We start from the raw sequence: 22,235 nt of genomic DNA, 5'->3' as shown, positions 1-22,235 counted from the left end.
GCTGGTGGTGAAATAGCTCAAGGAGTCAAGAATGATAGTGAGCCCTTTTATGTGAGTGGCTTGGTGAATGAAACTGCCCAAGGAGAGCATGCAGAATAAAAATGGAATAGGATTAAAAAAGAAACCCCAGAAAACAAGGACCTCTAATACCTAAGGGGAGAAAAATAATAAAAAAGAAGGACCAGTCAGTAAAGGAGAATAAGGAGGGGAGGAAAAAAGAGGAGGAAAGGAGAGTGGTTCTGGAATTTAAGAGAGTTTTCAGAAGGTGAAGCCAATAGTGATAATAATGAGAAAATATCTAAGCAACTGAATATTGATAATAATCCTCATAACTGTATATCAGGAAGTACCTGGGGACTTTAGTGAAATCAATTTTAATAGTACTCAAAGGATGGAAATTAGAGTGGAAGGAATTGAGTTGTTAATGAGAGTGGAAAAAACAGTTGTCAGGGTCCAGATTATGTTTTTAAATAAGAGTGGTGAAGATGTGAAGGAAAGAGAGAGAATGATAGCTTGATGGGAGAGGTAAAGTAGGGGAAGAAATTTCTGGAGTATAAAGGAAGAAAACTGGCATTTCTTAAGAACCTATTATGCTTGGAATTTTGCCAGGCACTTTCAGATATGTGAATCTTGGTCATGTGTGTAGGCTAAAGGGAAAGAAGGAGGGAGAAAGTAAAATTACAGGACACCCCGCCCCCTCACAAAAAATATTAAAGGAGAAGATGAAATGAGGGAATGCCAAGAGGGAATTTACCTTCTCTAATACAGACATCACTGGAGTGGGATTAAAGAACGCAATGCACATGTATTTGGCTGCAAAGTTTCCAGAATTTTCTCAATTTGGGTGACTGACCTGAATAGAGGGTTTTTCTAAAATAGAAATAGACTTGAGTTTAATAATAGCTATCATTTATAGAACGCTTACTCAGTGCCAAACACACTGCTAAGCATTTCATATGCCTTGACACCTTTACCAAACAGCCCTATGATGGGAATATTATTTTCATCCCCTTTTTATATAGGAGGAAACTGATACTCAGAAAAATTAATTAACGTGCCCAAGGTCACAGAGCCAGTATGCGGTGGAACTAGGATTTGAACTCTGGTAGTCTATATCTAGAGCTTGTATTTTTAATTTCTGAATTAAACTGTCTATCCAATAACATTTCTGCATGAATTATACAACTACTCTTAATCCACTTGCTCTTATTCTGGACTAAGAGTTAGGTTCTGGCTATTTGGCTTTCTACTGTGCTTAAAGAAAGGTGTACTCTACTTCAGGAAGCTCATGAATATCAAAGCCTTAATCATGGTTATTCAGATGACATGAGTTCATGCTTTACAAACCAACGATGGCCCTAGTCATATTAAAATCAAAGTTGCAAAATAAAAAAAACATTCTGAAAAACCTTGTCTGCTTCATTTAGATAACAGTGTGCAGAATGAATTGAAAGATAAAAATGTTAAGCATTTACCATTTCCTTCTCCTTTTTTGAAAAAATTTAAGCCCTGTGGTATTATGGATGATATCATCAGGCAATTTGGTTTGAATATGTTTCATGCTGGACTGTGCAGATTACCCAACTAATGACATGCACGCTCCTTGCCATTGTGACACCTCTCTTCTTACAAGTGGGAATTTCAAGTGACAGACTAAAGCTGTTTGCTATCAATTTTGCAAAAAACACATCTGCCAGATAGCCAAGATTTAGTTCAGAGACTGAAATCGATTAATATTCTAATTTGTTACCTGTCATTAGTATCACACTATATTATGCCAAGTCAAAAATGATAACCTTTATATAACATATGGTCCTAAAGAAATTTGATTTAAGGATGTGTTTTATTTTTGTTTAGTGTTGCTTCCTACATATAAATCCTATTAGAAATGTCAGTTACACAGGCAGTAAAAAGTGTGATGGATTAAAATGAAAGTATAAAATATGTACTATTACACATTTTTAATAAATGGCATGGCTCGTATTTATGATGCAGTGTTTTCTAACACTGATTTACCATACCACTTTAAGATTTTAGTTCTCTTACTTTTTTCTTCCTATTAAATCAAAGAGAGTGCTAGCAACAATACTTTTTATGGGTGGTACCCAAATTCTTTGACATTCTATTGTTTTAGGTTGCTGGTCAAAGGCAAATCTCCATGGACAAGCAGATTGTTTATCTGGTCTGATTTCCAGTGCCTGATAAAGGGACACAGGACTAAGACAATGGTTTGGGAAGGAAAGAGGTGAGATTACCCAAAAGAAACAAAAGAAAGGAAAGAGTTTCATAGATATTTTTTTTCAGCTGATTGCTTTTCTACTAACAAATAGAGAGGAAAAAATAAAGTAATAGCTGGCTCTAAGTGGGAAAGGCTAAAAGATGGAGGAGTTGACACTAAAGATAGAAACAATTGCATTTTCAATGTTTACTGCAAAGTCAAGCATTAAAATGATGCTTTCCTAAGTGTTTGAAATTTAAAATTTATACTTTAGTAATATGCTTAAATTTTTCAGAATATTAAGGCCTCAAAGTCTAAGAGGAGTGATTCAGGATACAAGTTAAATTGGTAGTCATCAATCCACCCACTCATCAGATAGATATTTACCGCCTCATTATATGCAGGGATCAGTGTGGATATAACCATGAATAAAACAGACCCAACATATTGGCTTCATAGAGCTTACATTATTTTGGAGGAAGCTAGAACAATTTAAAACCAAATAATAAAATACATGCTATTTAAAACGGTGCTAAGTAATATGGTGGGACATAAAGCAAGGATGGGGGACAGGAAATACTGGCAAAGATAGGGCGAGATGAATGGATTGCAATTTTAAATATTGTGGTTGGGGAAGTGCTAATATTGGGCAAAGACTGAAAGGAAATGGGTAAATGAGTTAGGGTTGTATACAGTGAGCATTTCAATCCTGTAGTTAATCAGCCTTGCCATTATGTCTCATATTTTTTATTTTTCCAGAGAGGAAGATGGTGGTAAACAAAAGGCAGGATATGCAGGTCTTCATTGTGTTCTCTGCTTCTCTAAAACATATCATATGTAAACATTTTGACAAAATATTCCTTAAGTGAACATTTACACACATAATATATGTATTTTGTTTATGTAGTTATGACCTCAAAGTTATATCAAAAGTGCCCAGAGTTTGTATGTCAGTCCATTAACTCAGCAGCAGAGCAAGAACGACAATTGAGATTTTGTGTTTCCCAGTTGATGGGTTCGATATATTGGATCATCTTCATCTCTGCTGGCTTACAAATCTTTCTGTTAAGAATGATAATTACTGACAACTGTGCTAAGAGTATGTCTTTGATCAATTTGAATTTCTTAAAAGTAGACAGACAAATTAACAAGTTGCTTATTCCTCATTAATAAGAGGAATAAGGAACTGATTCCTTGTATGCTTCATTTAATTTTTCAGTGTCCTTATAGAATAATTCTCTTATGCAGGTTATGAGTCTCTCATCTGGATCACAAGAACCTGTTTTCTGTCCTTGCCTCTCTCTATCTCTCTCCCTTGCCTTTTTTTTTTTTTTTCACTGTAGCAAGAATGATATTTGAAAAAACCCAAGTCAGGGCCAGGGGCAGCAGCTCACACCTGTAATCCCAGCACTTTGGGAGGCCGAGGTAAGTGGATCACCTGAGGTTGGGAGTTCAAGACCAGCGTGGCCAACATGGTGAAACCCTGCCTCTACTAAAAATACAAAAAATTAGCTGGGCATGGTGGCAGATGCCTGTAATCTCATCTACTCGGGAAGTTGAGGAAGGAGTATTGTTTGAACCTGGGAGGCGGAGGTTGCAGTGAGCTGAGATTGCACCACTGCACAAGGAAAGAGTAGAATATTAAACAACATGCTGAAGAAAAGGCCAGGAGAGAGTAGAATATTATACAACATGCTGAAGAAAAAACTGCCAACAGAGAATAGTGTACCCAGCATAGCTGTCCTTCAGAAATAAAGGAGAGATAAAGGATTTTCTAGACAAACAAAAGCTGTGGGAGTTCATTACCACCAGGCCTGTCTTATAAAAATACTAAAATGAGTTTTTCAAGTTGAAAAAAAAAGTTGCTAATGATTAACACAAAAACATTTGAAAGTATCAAATTTGCTGGTAAAAGTAAGTGCATAGTCAAATGCAGAATACTGTAACACTGTAATCCTGGTGTGTCAACTACTTGTAACTTTAGTATGAAGGCTAAAAGACAAAACAATTGAAAATAATAATAGCTACAATAAATTTTAGAGGAAAATGCAATGTAAAAGATGTAAATTTTGAGATCAAAAATTCAAAATGTGAGCAGTAGAGGAGTAAAATTGTACAGGTTTTTTCATGATCAAAGTTAATTTGTTAACAGCTTAAAAGAACTTCTAATAACTATACATGTTTTTTGAAAACCTCATGGTAACCATATAGAAGGAACCGCTAGTTGATACACAAAAAATGAAAAGCAAGGAATCAAACAGACCACTAGAGAAAAATCACTTAGCCACAAGGGAAGATGGCAAAAAAGAAAAGAGAGAAATAAACAATCTACAAAATAACTAGAGAACAATTAACAATATGGCTGAAGTAAGTTCTTAACTATTCATAATTACTTTGAATGTAAATAGGTTAAATTCTCCAATCAAAAGACATAGAGTGACTGAATGAATTTTAAAAAGATCCGACTATATGCTGCCTACACTTCACCTGTAAGGACATACAGAATAAAGGGATGAAAAAAGATATCTAATGCAAATGGAAACCAAAAGAGAGCAGGAATAACTATATGGGTATCAGATAAAATAGATTTTAAGACAAAAGCTGTAAGAAGAAATTGAAAGATCATTATATAATGATAAAAAGGGTCAATTCAGCAAGAGAATGTAAAAATTGCAAACATAAATGCATCTAACATTGGAGCACCTAAATATACAAAGCAAATGATAATAGACCTGAAGGGAGAGATCAACTGTAATACAATAACAGTGACTTAACACCCCATTTTCAGTAATGGACAGACCATCCAGTTAGGAAATCAGTAGGGAAACATCACTTAAACTACAATCTGCCTCTAATCAACCCAACATACATACACAGATTATTCTGTCCAACAGCTACAGAATACACATTGTTCTCAACTGCACATGAAACATTCTCCAGAACAGATCATAGGTGAGTCTACAAAACAAGTCTTAATAAATTTAAGAAGACTGAAATTATATCAAATTATTTTTTTTTTCTGACTACAATGGTATAAAACTAGAAATCGAAAACAGAAGGGACTTTAGAAAATGTGCAAATACATGGAAATTAAACAACACACTCTTGAATAAACAATGGATCATTAAAGAAATTAAAAGGGAAACAAAAATTTCTTGAGACAAAAAAAATTTCTTAAGACAAATGAAAAAGAACACACAATATAGCAAAACCTATGGGATAAAGCAAAAGAAATTCTAAGAGGGAATTTTATAGAAATAAATGTCTATATCACAAAAAGAAGAAAAATCTCAAATAAATGGCCTAATGTTGAACCTCAAGACATTAGAAAAACAAAGACAAACTAAACTCAAATTTAGTAAAGGGAGGAAACAATAAAATCAGCACAGAGAGAAATGAAATAGAGACTATAGAAACAACAGAAAAGACCAATAAAACTAAGATAAATAAAACTGGTCTTTTGAAAAGTTGAACAAAATTGACAAACCTTTAGGAAACCTAACTAAGAAAAAAAGAGAAGATTCAAATAAATAAAAAACAAAAAAGGAGATATTGCAACTGATACAATGGAAATACAAAGGGTCATGAGACTATTAGGAACAATTATGTAACAACAAATTGTATAACCAAGAAAACATGGATACATTCCTTGACACTTACAACCTACCAAGACTGAATTATGAAGAAATAGAATATCTTAATAGATCAGTAATGAGCAAAAAGAGTGAATCAGTAATAAAAAATCTCCCATAAGCGAGGACCTTATATCTTCACTGCTGATCTCTATGAAACATTTAAAGAACTAATACCAATTCTTCTCAAACTCTTCCAAAAATTGAAGAAGGAATGCTTCCAAACTCATTTTACAAAGCCAGCAACACCTTGATAGCAATGCCAGACAAAGATACTACAAAATACCAATGACATTCTTCACAGAAATAGAAAAAAAATCTTAAAATTTGTATGGAACTACACAAATTCCTAAATAGCCAAAGTAATCTTTTTTGAGCAAAAAGAACATTGCTGGAGGCATCACATTACCTGACTTCAATATACTACGTACAGAGTTACAGTTTTATACTACAGATCTATAGTAACCAAAACAGCATGGTACCAGCATAAAAACAGACACACAGACAAATGAAACAACAGAGAATCCAGAAAGAAATCCACACATTTACTCCCAACTCACTTTCAACAAAAGAGCCAAGAACCCACAAAGCAGAAAGAACAGTCTCTTTAGTAAATGGTGTTGGGAAAACTGGATAGCCGAATGCATAAGAATGAAACTATACTCTATCTCACAACATATACAAAATCATCGAAAATGAATTAAATATTTAAATATAAGGTTCAAAATTACGAATCTAGAATAAAACACAGGAAGAAAGTTTTATGGCATGGTCTTGGCAACAACTTTTTGGATTTGACCCCAAAAGCAATACAAGCAAACAGATGAATAGGATTATATCAAACTAAATAGCTTCTGCACCAGTAGAAGAAATAATCAACAAAATAAAGGGACAATCTACAGAAGGGGAGAAAATATCTGCAAACTATATACTGTTAACGGATTAATAACCAAAATATATGAGGACCTCAAATAATTCAATAGCAAGAAAACAAAAAACCGAATCAAAAGAAGGGCAAATCACCTGAATAGACATTTTTCAAAAGAAGATATTTAAATGGTCAACAGAAATATGAAAAAGTGCTTAACACCATTAATTATCAAGGCAATGCAAATTAAAGCCAAAATGAAATATCACCTCAAGCCTGTTAGAATGACTATGATCAAAAATCAAACATAAGTGTTGGCTAGGATGTGGAGAAAAGTGAGACCCTGCACACTGTTGGTGAGAATGTAAATTAGTTCAACCACTATGGAAAATAGTATGGAGGTTTCTTTAAAAATTAAAACTAGAACTACAACACGATCCAGCAATCCTACCACTGAGTATGTATCCAAAGAAAATGAAATTGGAGTTGCAATTCTCGCCTCTGATAAAATAGACTTTAAAGCAACAAAGATAAAAAGAGGCAAAGAAGGACATTACATAATGGTGAAAGGATCAATGCAACAAGAAGAGCTAACGATCCTAAATATATATGCACCCAATACAGGAGCACCCAGATACATAAGGCAAGTTTTTAATGACTTATAAAGAGATTTAGACTCCCACACAATAATAGTGGGAGACTTTAACATCACATTGTCAATATTAGACAGATCAACGAGATAGAAAATTAACAAGGATATCCAGGACTTGAACTCAGACCCAGAACAAGTAAACTTAATAAACATTTATAGAACTCTCCACCCCAAATCCACAAAACATACATTCTTATCAGTACCACATCACACCTACTCTAAAAGTGACTACATAATTGGAAGTAAATCACTCTTTAGTAATTGCATAGCATTTCACAGGTTTAAATGAAATATTGGTTGGCTGCTTGTTTGTTATTTTCCTCCCTTATCCCTTCCTGTCTCCATTGTTAAGCACAATTATTGGCATAAAAGAGGTTTTCAATACCCATTCTTAGACTGCATTCTAGCCTGGGCAATAAAGCAAGACTCTCGTTCTCTCTCCCTCTTTCTCTTCCTCTTTCTTTCTCTCTTTCATTCTTTTTTTCTCTCTTTCTCTCTTTCTTTTTTTCTTTTTCTTTTTTTCTCCCCAAAAAACCCCCACATACTTGCTAATATGCAAATAAATCTAATTAAAAAAAAGAAAATGAAATCAATATGACAGAGATACGTGCACTCTCATGTTAGTTGCAGCATTATTCACAATAGCCAAGATATTGAATCAACCCAAGTGTCTATCAGCGGATGAATGGATTGTGGTACATCCACTTGATGAGATACCATTCAGCTATAAAAAAATAAAATCCTGGCATTCATGACAACATGAATGAACCTGGTGAATATTGTTAAGTGAAATAATCCAGACACAGAAAGATAAATATGACCTTATCTCACTCATATGTGAAATCTCAAAAAGGTGATCTTATCAAAGTAGAGAGTAGAATGGTGGTTACCAGTGGCTGTGGTGGCTTAGGGGAGGTGACAATTGAGGAGATGTTGGTCTAAGAATACAACATTTCAGTTAGAGAGGAGAAATAAGTTCCAGAGATCTTTTGTACAACATGATGTTTACTGTCTACAACGTGATATTTTGATACAGTGTGGAATAACTAAACCTGGCTAATTGATATATGTGTAATCTCACATAGTTATCATTTTTGTTGTGAGGATGTTTTATATTCACTATCTTAACATTTTTCTGGAATACACCATAGATATATTATTAATGATAGCCACTATGTTGTACAACAGTATAATTTTATCTGTCAATATAAAAATAAAATAAAAAAGTTAAATGTCACTGATTGAACTTAGTGTTATACTCATCCAAATAAACTTAAGTGCAGTTTTTAAAAATCACAATAAAGGAACTTTAAAAAATCACAATAAGATTTTTAAATGTTGACAAACGAGTGACAGAAAATCAAACCTGCGATATTGGGAAAGCAAACCTTAGCTATTGTGCAGAAACAATCTTTATAATGAAATAATTTCATAAATGTAAATCCAAAATACATACAACACAACCCTAAACATTAATATGCTTGAGAGAAACAGACACTGAAGAAAAGAAGCTACCTACATTGAAGACAAGTGGTAGATTTTTTTTTTTATAAACTGGATTTTCATTTATCCAGTATATTTAAAGACAAGAAGAATATTCCATTTCCAAGAATATTTCATTTTGTATTGGGATACTATCATTCCTATAGTAATAAATTAAATGTAAATTTATAGTATATTAAAAGGAGTTCTGCTTTCTTTCCAATGGATAGGGTGTTTTTCAACCACTTATTTTTACTCAAGTACTATTATAAAATACTCACATGGAATTTTATGCAACTCATTCATAAACTTCTCCTTCAGCTTAGAAAAGGCATCTTCCTTTCCTTCTCCAGGACTGGCTGGCTCTGTGGCATTGCTTGGCAGAACAGTCGCGACAGTGGTGACCGGCGGGGCTGCCAGGGCCTCATGGTGACTCTCGCTCACCATTTTAGGTTCAGGTGAAGCTGTGAGGGGAGGGAAGCAAAGATAGAACAATTCAAAATGGCTTAACTGCTCCCACATCAAAGGTATTCCAGAGATGAAACAGCACCAGAGGTGGCACCTGCTCACTGGGTAAATAGTCCATCATTAGCATATTGCTTTATATTGGTTCATGAAATATTTATGGAACCACAGTGAGTAAAGACCTCTTCCCCAGAAAGTAAGACCAGACATAGTCACTGAATAGCATTCTCTCCCAACAATGCTATGTATACTGTCAAATCTATTAGTTATTTATAGAGCCGATTATTTGCTGTGTATATTTAACTTTTAACCCGTATCTTACCAAAATGTGTATGAAACAATTATTGATGAAATACATGCTCTATATATTAACTATTTTGTATTTTTTAAAAGGAAAAAAGAGATGTAATATTTGTATTAGAAATGTTAATAAATGATAACATACATTCAAAATGCTAGTGACTTTAAAATGGTTATAAATATACTATTTATAATATTGATACTCAAACATGTTATGAATGTATTACAATAATTGGTGCTTGAATATTATTTATTGATGGTAAGCTTTCACCCCAATCACTTTTTTGACATTTATTGTAAACAATACTCTGATCAATAATTCGCTTGTCTTGCTGGGTAATTTTTTAAACTCACTATAAATGGGGCATGGTTGACTATATATATCATAGTCCTGCTAATGAAACACAACGTATAAGTTTCATTATTTTACTTTATTTAGCTTATTAATTTGAATATTTTATTTTATTAATTTATTCAATTATTTTAAGTATTTGTTCACCTCCAAAATATCCCAAAACACTTAATAAAATGATCAATAAAAACATCTTAGCTGTGAATTCAGAAGACATCAGTTCTCATCTTCTTCACTAGCTAAGTAAACTTTAACAAGTCATTTGACTTCATAATTTGTCATCTTCTGAAATATGAAGGACTAAAACCTGCCCTTCCTAGATTTTTCTTAGAACATGTGAAGGTACAATTGTAAGGAAGTTATTCTAAAGGAGTAGAAATGAATATTCTTCGATCTAAAAATATTCTGGACTTTGTAATTTTCCTGCACAACTTAAGATTTCAGGCCTTCTGATGAGAGAATGGGCATGATTTGGGGCATAACTAGGTAAGTAAAGAGGCCTGGACAGGATTCACTTCATATTCTCAACAGAAAAGTGGTTGAACTTATAAAAGCCTTTTATTTTGCAAAGACATGGAGATAATCAGCAAACAATTTTTTAAAAAAATGGAATTCAAACGATTTGTGAGTTAGTTATGTACACTTATTTAGTAAAAGTACAATTGAAAATGGAGTAATTTAGTAAAAGTACATTTGAAAATAGAGTAATCTCAGATGCATAGGATTCTTATTAAAATCTTAATTAAAACCAGAGATTTTGGATCTACTTCTAGGAGATCATTGCTGAGACTAACACATATACATAGATAAGAATTTTTATTTTATAATTGACTAGTTCTCTCTCTTTTATGAGATAGGATCTTGCTCTGTTGTTAGGCTGAATATAGACAAAGTTCTTTTTACTTAGTGCATACCACTGTGAAATTTAAAAAATTCATAAAACAAAAAAATATAATGGGTAATTGAGGATCTAATATACTGACAAAAACTAATTGATTAATTAGTGTTTTATTTTTATTCCTTCATATCTTGAGAGATAACATTTTTTGTAAATAGCAAAACTAAGAATAGTTACTTGGTTTTTGAAAATTCATATTTATGGAAATAAGATGCTTATCAGGAAGCATCATATTTGTGGATGGAAAAACTACCTGATTCTTCAGTCCTGGCTAATGTGATGACTTTTTCATTTTTCATTTTTTTTCAGGGTTTCCCTCTGTTGCCCAGGTTGGAGTGCAGTGGGGCAATCTCTGCTCACTGCAACTTCCATCTCCTGGCTTCAAGCAATTCTGCCTCAGCCTCCTGAGTAACTGGGATTACAGGGGCACACCAACACACCTGGCTAACTTTTGTATTTCCAGTAGAGACAGAGTTTCACTATGTTGGCCAGACTGGTCTCAAACTCCTGATCTCAAGTAATCTGCCCACTTTGGCCTCCCAAAGTGCTGGGATTACAGGTGTGAGCTATCGCGCCCAGACTGATGACTTTATATTCTTTTATGTATACTGTTTGCTTATTCAGAAAAAAAGTTATTCTAATCAGTCTTTATAAAATAAGCTAACAGTTATTGAGCACCTGCTAAGTGGTTTACACATATTAAAGCATATAGTAGTTTTCATATTACTCCCATGAATAATTATCACCCCTTTCTTAGGTGAGGAAACTAGGGCATAGGAGGTTATACAGTAAAAGTCAGGCAGTTAAAGTCATACAGTAGTAATTAATGGAACGGGAATTTGAACCAAGGTGTCTTAGCCACTATAGCATCAAAAGACTTGCAAACTATGAGACAAGTATCTAATATAATCCTGTTTGTGAAGGAGTTTTAGATACAACTCATAGTAAGAGGTCATTTTACATCGTCATCCAGTGTACACACTTCTCTCTGCCTAGATGTTATATACCGAAGAAAAGTTTCACATAAAAACACTTCTGTGAAATACTTAGATATAGTTAATTCTGCTCTGTTCTTCCTAAAAAGTTCTAGTTGTATCTCAAAGTTGTGTACATTAGTTTCACAATCCACTCATAATTTGAGACCTACAGTTTGAAAAACCAGTAAAATAAGGAACATGTTAAAATAAAATAACACCAAAAGAGGCTAATAATAACTAATGATTCCATTTATTGGACATCTACTTTGTGCCAAAATACTGTTGTTGATATTGAAAGAGACAATTCTCAATTCCTATTACAACTCTGAAAAGTAACTCAATCTTATTTTACAGAAGAAACTGGACTATGGCTTTCCCAGGGTAGTGTGATTGGTCCTATACAGATTTAGCCTGATCCAAGGTTCCTTCCACTGGTCTACTTTAATAATAACATGTAAGCATCATTAAACAATTAAATCAGTACTAAAGAAGTATTTATGATTTTCTTTTGAATCTACTTGCCAGTAAATGGAAGACACAAGTCATCTTACTAAAAGGTTAATTTTAGAGGCACAGTCATTTAGTTTGTTAAAGTGGAACTTAGCATCCTGAAATATACCAAAAAAAAATTATTGAATAGAAAATTAAATTGTCCAACACCCACATGGACAAAGGGAGGGGAGCACTACACAATGGGGTCAGTTGCGGGGACATAGGGGAGGGACAGTGGGGGGTGGGGAGCTGGGGGGGATAGCAGGGGGAGAAATGCCACATGTAGGTGATGGGGAGGAAGGCAGCAAATCACACTGCCATGTGTGTTCCTATGCAACAATTTTGCATGTTCTTCACATGTACCCCAAAACCTAAAATACAATAAAATAAATAAATGGAAAAAAAAAAAAAAGAAAATTAAATTGTCAAGAAAAATATTATTGAATAAAAATTAAATTATCTTCTAAAAGAAAGTCCAGCACAAGCAACTTTCTTTTCTTTTTTTAAATTTTACTTTAAGTTCTGGAATACATGTGCAGAACATGCAGGTTTGTTACATAGGTAAACATGTGCTACGGTGGTTTTAAGCCCTGCATACATTAGGTATTTGTCCTAATGCTCCCCCTCCCCTTGTCCCCGACACCTGACAGGCCTGGATGTGTGATGTTCCCCTTCCTGTGTCCATGTGTTCTCATTGTTCAACTCCCACTTATGAGAATATGCAGGGTTTGGTTTTCTGTTCATGTGTTAGTTTGCTGAGAATAATGGTTTCCAGCTTCATTCGTGTCCCTGCAAAGGACATAATCTCATTCTTTTTTATGGCTGCATACTATTCCATGGTGTATATGTGCCACATTTTTTTGACCAGTCTATCATTGATGGGCATTTGGATTGGTTCCAAGTCTTTCCTATTGTAAATAGCAGCACGAGCAATTTTCAAAGAAAGAAACACACACTCCTCTGCCTCCTAACAAAAACTAAAAGCAAAACCATAAACAATTTTATTTCACAAATAAAGAACTGAAAGTTAAAATAACAGCGAAGTGACATATTCATTTAGAAATCTGGCTAAATATAGATAGTGAAGGTGAGGGTACAAAAAAATGGGCAATTAGGAAGGAGACTAGATTAGAAAGATACTTTATAGTTACCAAACTAACAAAACATATCAAAAGCTTTAGAAAGGGTCATTTTTGTTCTAGGAATTCTCAATAAAAATTAATCTTAGATGGATGTAAAAGCAATTTACTATCAGGGTGTTTGTAACATTATTTACAACATTAGAAGTACCAGAAATTACCTAACAGAGAAACTTCTTATATAGTGATCTATAAAATGATGTTATAAAAATTACTAAAAGGTAGCCATCTATAAACCTGGAAATACATGGGAGTGTTAGGTAAAAACACAAATTATGAGACAGTATATAAAGTGTCCCATTTTTCTTTAAAAAAATCTTTTGTAGAGAAGAGGCTGGAAGGATGCATTGAAATGTGTTAACCTTGTGGTAGAATATCTACTTTTCCCCTATATGTCTATGTTCTCAATATATTGTAAACCTGATTTTTTTTTAAATTATGAAAAAGAAAAAAATCTTCAAAAAGTTTATTCTGGAGAAAACTGGATCTTGCAGAAGAAGTTTAATTTCCTAATGCCAGATTTTCAAAAAATACTTTAAAAGGTAATCAGAAGCTGAATCTCAAGAATGAATGATGCAGCTACATATTTAGCAAATACGTAAAATGGCCACTGGTTAAAATAAAATATAGAAAAGATATGAAAGTATCATTAAAGTTTATACTTTTGTTAGAAGTACATTTGATCCAGCAATCTCATTACTGGGAACCTACCCAGAGGAAAATAAGTCATTATATGAAAAAGATATTTGCACACGCATGTTTATAGCAGCACAATTTGCAATTGTAAAATTATGGAACCAACTCAAATGTCCATCAAGCAATGAGTGGATAAAGAAACTGCAGTACATTTATACAATTCAATACTACTCAGTCATGAAAAGGAATGAGTTAGTGGCATTTACAGTGATGATGAGATTGGAGACTATTAATTCTAAGTGAAGTAACTCAAGAATGGAAAACCAAACATTGTATGCTCTTACTGATATCTAGGAGCTAAGCTTTGAGGATGCAAAGGCAGAAGAATGATACAAAGAACTTTGGGGACTTGGGAAGAGTGGTATAGAGGTGGGGGATAAAAGACAACAAATAGGGTGCAGTGTATGCAGCTTGGGCAGTGGGTGCACCAAAATCTCACAAATCGCCACTAAAGAACTTCATAACCAAATACCACCTGTACCCCAATAACTTAAGAAAAAAAATGAGATATGAAAAAAAGTTTATAGTTTTGTGGTATAAAATGAGGAAAATCCAGACATTGGTTGCTATGGCAACTTCCCTCTATCCCCTTAGAATTATTCTTCTTAGTAGGACTTTATTTATACCTATCTCTAGATTTACAAATTGACATAGATTTGTCAGATTACAGGGTAAGAAAATCTACTATACTGCAATAGCATCATGATTTTTAGACAAAGCATTACTTCCGTTTCTATTTAAGTATTGCATTTTACAACAATAGCATGCAAAATTAAAGCACTTATAGGAGAAGTTCGAAAAAATATTATTGTTAAAAAAAGTATTTTAATGCAGAAAGCCCCATATTGAAACTAACTATTGGAATAATTATTTAAAAGAATCTAGGAGATATTATGGAAGGTGTCAGAGTATATTTTGAGGTGGAGGGCAGAATGTAGCGATTTTATTACATCCAAGTTTTCCTTGATCTGCTGTGGGTATAGCTAGAATCCATAAGTGAGGGCCACGTTCATTCACTTCTTCCTATGCCCTGTGGCTTTCGGGAATAAGGATTTCAGCCTCTTCTCTCAGCTTCAGGCAGTGCTGCCTGCTGATTGCTCACAGCTAGGGAGTCACTCTGAAGAAGCTGCCCTTGGCCAAAAGCAGCTGCTTTGCTGAAGGTTAAGGCCCCTTACCCAGGAATACCCTTCATGCAGAGTGGTGGATGTTGGCTCAATTTAGTTCATCTCTGAGGCACACCGTAGGATCAGCTAAAGCCTGTTGTAATGGCATATCAGTTCAGCAAGCATCTCCCTTTTCATATATCTTCTTCCTTCAGTTTTTTACACAGAGAACATTTCCTAGTAAACTGTCTATGATTGAGAACAGGTTCCCAAAGAACCTGACCTATAACACCTACTCTTAAATATTTTTGAAAAAAATGAACCATTGTCAAAACTTCATTTAAATTCTTTCCGAATCCAAAGATCCTTAGGCAGTTAAGTAAAGCCTAGCAGCATATCAAAATCTTCCACAAGTTTGCAGATGTTTGAATGTCAGGCTCGAGGTATATCCTCTCTCTAGTTCAAACATAATTTCTCTTGAGGGAAGTAAGAAGGAAGCAAGAGACTGTACAGCCCTGTCACTATGGAGGAGAGCCAACTTACAGCGGTGGTTCCAAAGAAAGGGCTACTGATGAAAGGTTGTTTTTCAGACCTTGGAACAACCGGAAGCACAGCAGTTTGCCTAACATAAAGCACACAGGTGCCTGGGTTCTTCTTCATTTTTTTTCCAAATGGATCTAGTTACCTCCAGATTGTACCCATTTAACAAGTCACACAAGTTTCATCAGAGGTGTAGGGAGAATTTTTTTTAAAGAGTATGCCTTCCAGGAAGTATTTCTCACAGTGCTTTTGCAAATTGAATATAACTGGACTTTCTTAGCTTTACTTTAAGAATAGAACAAACAAACATTCTTCCTCAATCTCATAAATCCCACAATACAAACACTGAAGAGGTGCGTAGAGGTGTTATGCTGAAGGTGTCTTTGGAAGAATGTAAGCAGAAGGAAATATTGCATGCTCACCAGCTGCCTTTCCTAAGAATCCCCTTTAAACATATCTGCTCCCCTGGTTTCCGGCTCTATTGAAGGTGCTATGTGTCTTTTCTCTTTTCTTCTTCAGAACTTCCCTGCAGCCTCCTACAGCCCTATTGGCTTTCCTTCTCATATCCCTCTCTCGTCTCTCTCTCTTCTCATTCTGATCAAAATGTTTCAGTCTCCATTTTCTCTTATAACCCCTCCTTGTCTTAACTTTTTCTTTTCTTTCTTTGATTTTTTTTCCCTAAGGGGGGAACAATAATCACTTTTAGTTAGGTCTTACTTACCATGTACTAAGGACTTTATGTAAGTAATGAGAATTTAGTGAGGTTTATGCTTTATGTGGAGTTGGGAGAATAGCAGAATCAGATATCAATTCACACCACTAAAACAGCCCACGAGTTTCTGCTTGCTGACCCTTCTTCTCATTACAGAAACTCAAATATACCCCGACAATGGCATCTCCTGAAACCGATAATGGTAAATTACAACTCATAGTTATCTTTTTGACATAGTTAGACAATTGGGAACATGACTCTGATTTCCAGGAAGCAGGTGAGAAAGCATAAATAAGAAGTAGCAAATAGGACGAGGAATTAGGAAATTTGGGCCCAAAAGGGATAAGCACAGAGACATGCAGCTGTAAGTTTCTCAAAATGGACAAATAGCTTAAAAAGCAAAAGTCTATGTTAAAAACTAGGGGTTAAATGTTCAAGTACCTAGCTAATCCTACTTCTAGAGGTTGGAAAACTGACTTACCAACTTGCAAATTTCATATTGTTAATGAGAATTCTTTCCTGTCTTTTTCTTATGTGAGGCAATTTAGTTTTCCAGATTCTCCACTGTCCATCCACTCCAATCCCTGTATCTTCGAGCTGAGCAAAAGCTCAAGAGCCATCTTTCTTAAAGTTGGAAGGAGACAGGTTATATTAAGAATTTAGTTATTTTCCCATCTAACTCTAATTTTAATTGTTTAAAAATCATAACGCCTTGTGTCAAAAAGCGTCATTGTTTTCTAGATTTATTTCCAAGCTGGCCCAACTGGTTTAACATCTCTTTATCTTTTTTTTCTTTCTTTAAACTTTGTTTTTCACTGCATGTTCTTACTCTTAAGTGGGAGCTGAACAATGAGAACACATGGACACAGGGATGGGAACGACGCACTGGGGCTTGTAGGTGGGGCAGGGAGAGGGAGAGCATCAGGACAAACAGCTAATGCATGAGGGGCTTAATACCTAAGTGATGGGTTGATGAGTGCAGCAAACCAGCATGGCACACGTTTACCTATGTAACAAACTTGCGCATTCTGCACACGTATCCTGGAACCTAAAATAAAATAAAATCACAACAAACAAACAAAAAACTTTGTTTTTTCTAAGGAGAGATGGATCTAATCCTTGATCCTAATCAAGGTGGGTGGGAGATGTACTCAAAGTATGAAATCCAGTGTGTGCCCATCGATAGCTCCTTTTCAGTAAAATTGTTCTCACAGCTCTAAAGGTGGGAAACAGCTCATGCACATTGTGTGACCACACCCTACAGCATAGTCACAGCAAATTTAAGGAGGAATGTGTACCTGATTCAAGGGCAGCTCATTGGAGTGAGGCCAATGACACTGTTTGGCATGAAAAGGTGAGTTAGGCAAATAAGAATCTTTCCCTAGGAATTTAAGCTATGAAAAACTTTGAAGAAACTGAGGCATAGAGAAAAAAATAAACATGCTCATCATCACAGAGTTAATAAGTGGTGAAGCCAGAATTCCAGTATGGCTATCTGATCCCAGGGCTCACAACTATGATCACTATGCAATGTCATTTTCACAGTTAGTCCACTTCCATTGACCTGGTTTTCACCTCGATCTGAGTTTCAGTACATAGTATCCCATAAATTCTCACACTTGATGGTGATCTGAGTATATATGCACCTTGTAATCAAGAAAGTATTATGAGAAACAAAACCTACTGTATGGAGTCACTAGTCTTGTTAGTTTCTGCATCATTTGAATTTATAGCCAGAAATGATGACTTTTGTCAGTAAGTCTTCTTCACTCTGCACTCCTAACTGATGTACATGGAAGACTACTAGAACTGACAGCATTGAGTGATGTGGGATCCCATCATGGAAGCTAAGGAAAATGCCATGGAGACTGATAGTTGAGTGATGGATTGAACACTCAACTGAAAACATTCTTTCACAATATTTTTTTCACATTTTTTACATCTCTGAAATGGGGATTTTTCTTACAATTTGTGGCATCTTACTATCATTGTCTGCCAGACTCGGTTGTCATTTTGCTTGAGGTACACTCAACACAGTTGTTATTCCTACTAACGTTCTAGTCAATAAATCAGTCAAAGGTGACTTGAAGAAGGGATCTGCACCTGGGTTGTTGTCTGAAACCTTCCAATATTGGCTGTACCATCAAAACTAGCAGGATGAGATGCAAGCAATTTGGAAGATTTTGGAGGCAACAGTAAAGCAATATTTGCAAAAATGGTGTGTGAAAAAAAGGGCATTATCAAATCTGAGTATTGAAAACAGATTTAGAAATTTTTAGAAGTTTATTAACCAATTTATTTTGCTTTTATTTGTGTTTTTTTTGTGTGTATAAGAGTGACAAAATAAAATGTCTAACTGTCTAAATGATCTTTTAATAGAAAATAAAATTCAAGTAACATAAAACCATTTTTGAAATTGTTTTGCAACATTTTTTCTTAGTGTTATATAAAATAATGGTGCATCTTATAATTAATGATCTCTTAGAGTACATGAAATATGTATTTCCTAAAGAATGAGGAGAAATATGAGTATTATTTATGAGTAATGTATTGGAAAGGGAAATCTTAAAAAAAATTTTAAACTGTGTTTCTTATTCTCAGAAGATCAATTACAATTATATTGAGCAATTGTAGTCAACATAAATTTCAGAAGAACTAGCTAAAATAAAAATAAATCCATAAGCAAGTGAAAACTATATTCATTGCTATGTTATTTTCCCCTTTGGACCTATATTATAGAGAATAAAGAGAATGGAAACAAACAAGCAAAAACATATCCAAGAGAAAACTCAAGTACTAAATTACTATAATATTATACAGAAAATTAGAAGGTTTTATACAAACCTGAAATTTTCCACCTACAATAAGGATATAAATCTTAAAAATATGGTACGTTAGAGTTGTCACTAAAAATATATTCATTGATGAATGTACAAAATTAACATCATTTGCTAATAATCCATTTATTATACATCCATTTATCTACAAATATAATATTTTATCATTGCAGTTTCAAAAACCACATTTATTTTTAAAATGCCACTGAATGATGTAAAATGCTTCTGGCTTTAAAAAGCCTCCCAAGATTTTAGTAAGAATGGCAGGTTCATAATCAAGAAAAGATATGAGTCTTTTCAAATGCATTATAAAAACTTCAGGTGTATTTTCTAGTGTTTTAAAAAATGTTACAACATAAGTGTCTCTTTAATTAATTAATTAATTATTTTTCCATTTTTTATTGTACTTTAGGTTCTGGGGTACATGTGTAGATCATGCAGGATAGGTGCATATGTACATACATGGCAAGGTAGTTAGCTGCTTCCATCCCCCCATCACCTATATCTGGTATTTATCCCCACATTATCCCTCCTCACGTTCCCCACACTCCTGCTGTCCCTCCCCTAGACCCCCACAACTGACCGAGGTATGTGATGCTCCCCTCCCTGTGTCCACGTGTTCTCATTGTTCAACACCCGCTTTTAATAGAAAAGGTAGATGTAACGGCCTAGAGATGGAATTGAAATCTTCCATGGATCAATTTGACATAGCTTTTCTTAGTGACTGTGCTCACTGTATAGTATATTAATTGAAGTGATCTCTAACTTTTGCATAGTAAGATGGTACTAGATGCTTTTGGTAGTTATGAAGAGACACAGCTTAGCTGGAGCTATCCAATTGGCTCTCACAGTGTTTTTTTAATAGAAGTTACAAATAAACAGTTTGGAATTTCCATTCTCCATTGCTTTGCTGAAACTCATCTCTGAATTCTTGCTGTGTCTGAGCTACAGGCACTTGACAGAAAATCTGAGCTTGCAACTGACAGCCCTCTTTTATCACACTGTGTTCAAACAGTCATTGTTTTGTCACACAGTGAAGCAAAACCTTAAAATCCATCCATACACAGTTCAGAATGTGGTAAATAGGATGATGGAAAATGCTGCAAACTACCCGTTAGAAATAATAATAAATTCAAATATCTAACATTTATTAAGCTGATACTATTACCTAGACATTATTATAAGTGCTTTAAACATCTAAGCTCATATAATGGTCACAAAATAAACCCCATGAGTCAGGCAATATTATTACAGTGTCTCTCTACTATAGATGGGAGAACTTGCCAAAGTTTGCACAGCTAGTAAGTGGTGGAGCCAGGATTTAAATTGAAACAGGCCAGCTCTGAGTCCATGGAAGTCTGCCTCACTAATAAATGAATAGATAAATGTTGATCGAATGAATAAACTGTGTGTCTACAATGTGTCCAATATTATACTAGGTGCTTTGAATAATTCTCAAGTAATTCATTCACCATTTGAATGCCTGGGGATACAGCCATGTACACAGATGGTTAAAATCCAAAATATGCTCCAGTATAAATAATTAGAGGAGACTGTACTGAGAGAACACACCACATAGAAAACCATTGAGATTTAAAATATCTGATACAGCAGGGCCTGAAACTAAGTTTATATGCTAAATATATCCAATATGAAGTGTAAAAATTGGTGATTTGTCTTACTCCTCCTGAAATTCTACCTTCTATTATGTGCCAATGAATTAATTTGGGGACACGAGACAAGAATGAACAGTATCCACAATCTACGAGACAATAATAAACAAGACTGTTGGCTGTTTACCTAACAGTGTGTTGGTTTTTTACCTAGTAGCTATTCCTTCCTTTCAATTTAAGACAACCCTTTTTTTTTTTTTTTTTTTTCCTGACAAGTACTGCTCTAGGGAGATTACCTTATTCCTATTTCATGAGAAAATCTTATTAGTCTACATATTGATCACGGAAATCCTATTATTTTTGCTGATGGTTGGTTTAGGCAAGGGCATATGAGTCAATTTGGAACTGTAGTAATACAAGAGGAATTCTGTTGGGTGATTTCTGGAAACGTTTTTCTAATTTTTAAAAAGACATACAGAGGAAGTAACGTCTCCTCTGCTGGGTGTGCATTTACATGTGGTACATGGAACTGCTTGCAGCCATGTTATGATTCTGAGAGAATCTGGTGAAAGGGAAGGCAGATAGATACTCTGTGGACAACAAGATACAAACAGAAAGTAACCATAACCTCACGATGGCATTGGGCAGCAGTGTTAATCAATCCATGACCACCATACCTTGGGAGTTCTTATAATGGAAAACAACACATTTCCCTTATGGTTTAATTCATTTTATATTGCATCTGCTGTTGCTTGTAGCCAAAAACAAGCATACACAAATACTTTATGATCTTATTTTCACAATAAAAATATATTTTTTCCATAGGTTTATTTTCTACTAGGCAAAGCTAACTTGCCTTGTTGCTAATACTCTTTACCTATGTGTGCCTGAAGCATTTGATTCCCAGTAGGTCTAAGAGATTTTCATTACATTTTTTTTTCCTATTCAAAACAGGGTTGTGTCTTCCCTACATTCTGTAAATTATGGTGAAGTTCAGCACCCTGCATCCTGTGGAGCTGGATAAATATGAATTGAGTTGATGTGAATTATAAGAAAATTGATAGGCTGGGCATGGTGGCTCACACCTGTAATCCCAGCACTTTGGGAGGCTGAGACGGGTGGATCACCTGAGGTCGGGAGTTTGAGACCAGCCTGACCAACATGGAGGAACCCTGTCTCTACTAAAAATACAAAATTAGCCAGGCCTGGTGGTGCATGCCTGTAATCCCAGCTACTCAGGAGGCTGAGGCAGGAGAATC

General features: G+C 34.7%; 1 protein-coding gene across 6 annotated transcripts in view; it reads right to left on the bottom strand.

The window, feature by feature from the left end:
* LOC108296779 (synaptotagmin-1) overlaps positions 1-22,235 on the bottom strand; it is a 453,515-nt gene that overhangs the window by 212,055 nt on the left and 219,225 nt on the right. For all 6 annotated transcript variants that reach the window (XM_017519369.2, XM_017519371.2, XM_017519368.2 and 3 more), the window contains one exon: positions 9,134-9,316. In XM_017519369.2, the coding sequence (XP_017374858.1) occupies positions 9,134-9,299 (166 nt within the window). In that variant the 5' untranslated portion in view covers positions 9,300-9,316. The remainder of the gene's footprint in view (positions 1-9,133; positions 9,317-22,235) is intronic.

The sequence above is a fragment of the Cebus imitator genome, unplaced genomic scaffold, assembly GCF_001604975.1.
Source record: "Cebus imitator isolate Cc_AM_T3 unplaced genomic scaffold, Cebus_imitator-1.0 Scaffold739, whole genome shotgun sequence".
NCBI classification, from domain to species: domain Eukaryota; kingdom Metazoa; phylum Chordata; class Mammalia; order Primates; family Cebidae; genus Cebus; species Cebus imitator.
This window is presented reverse-complemented; position numbering and strand designations above follow the sequence as displayed.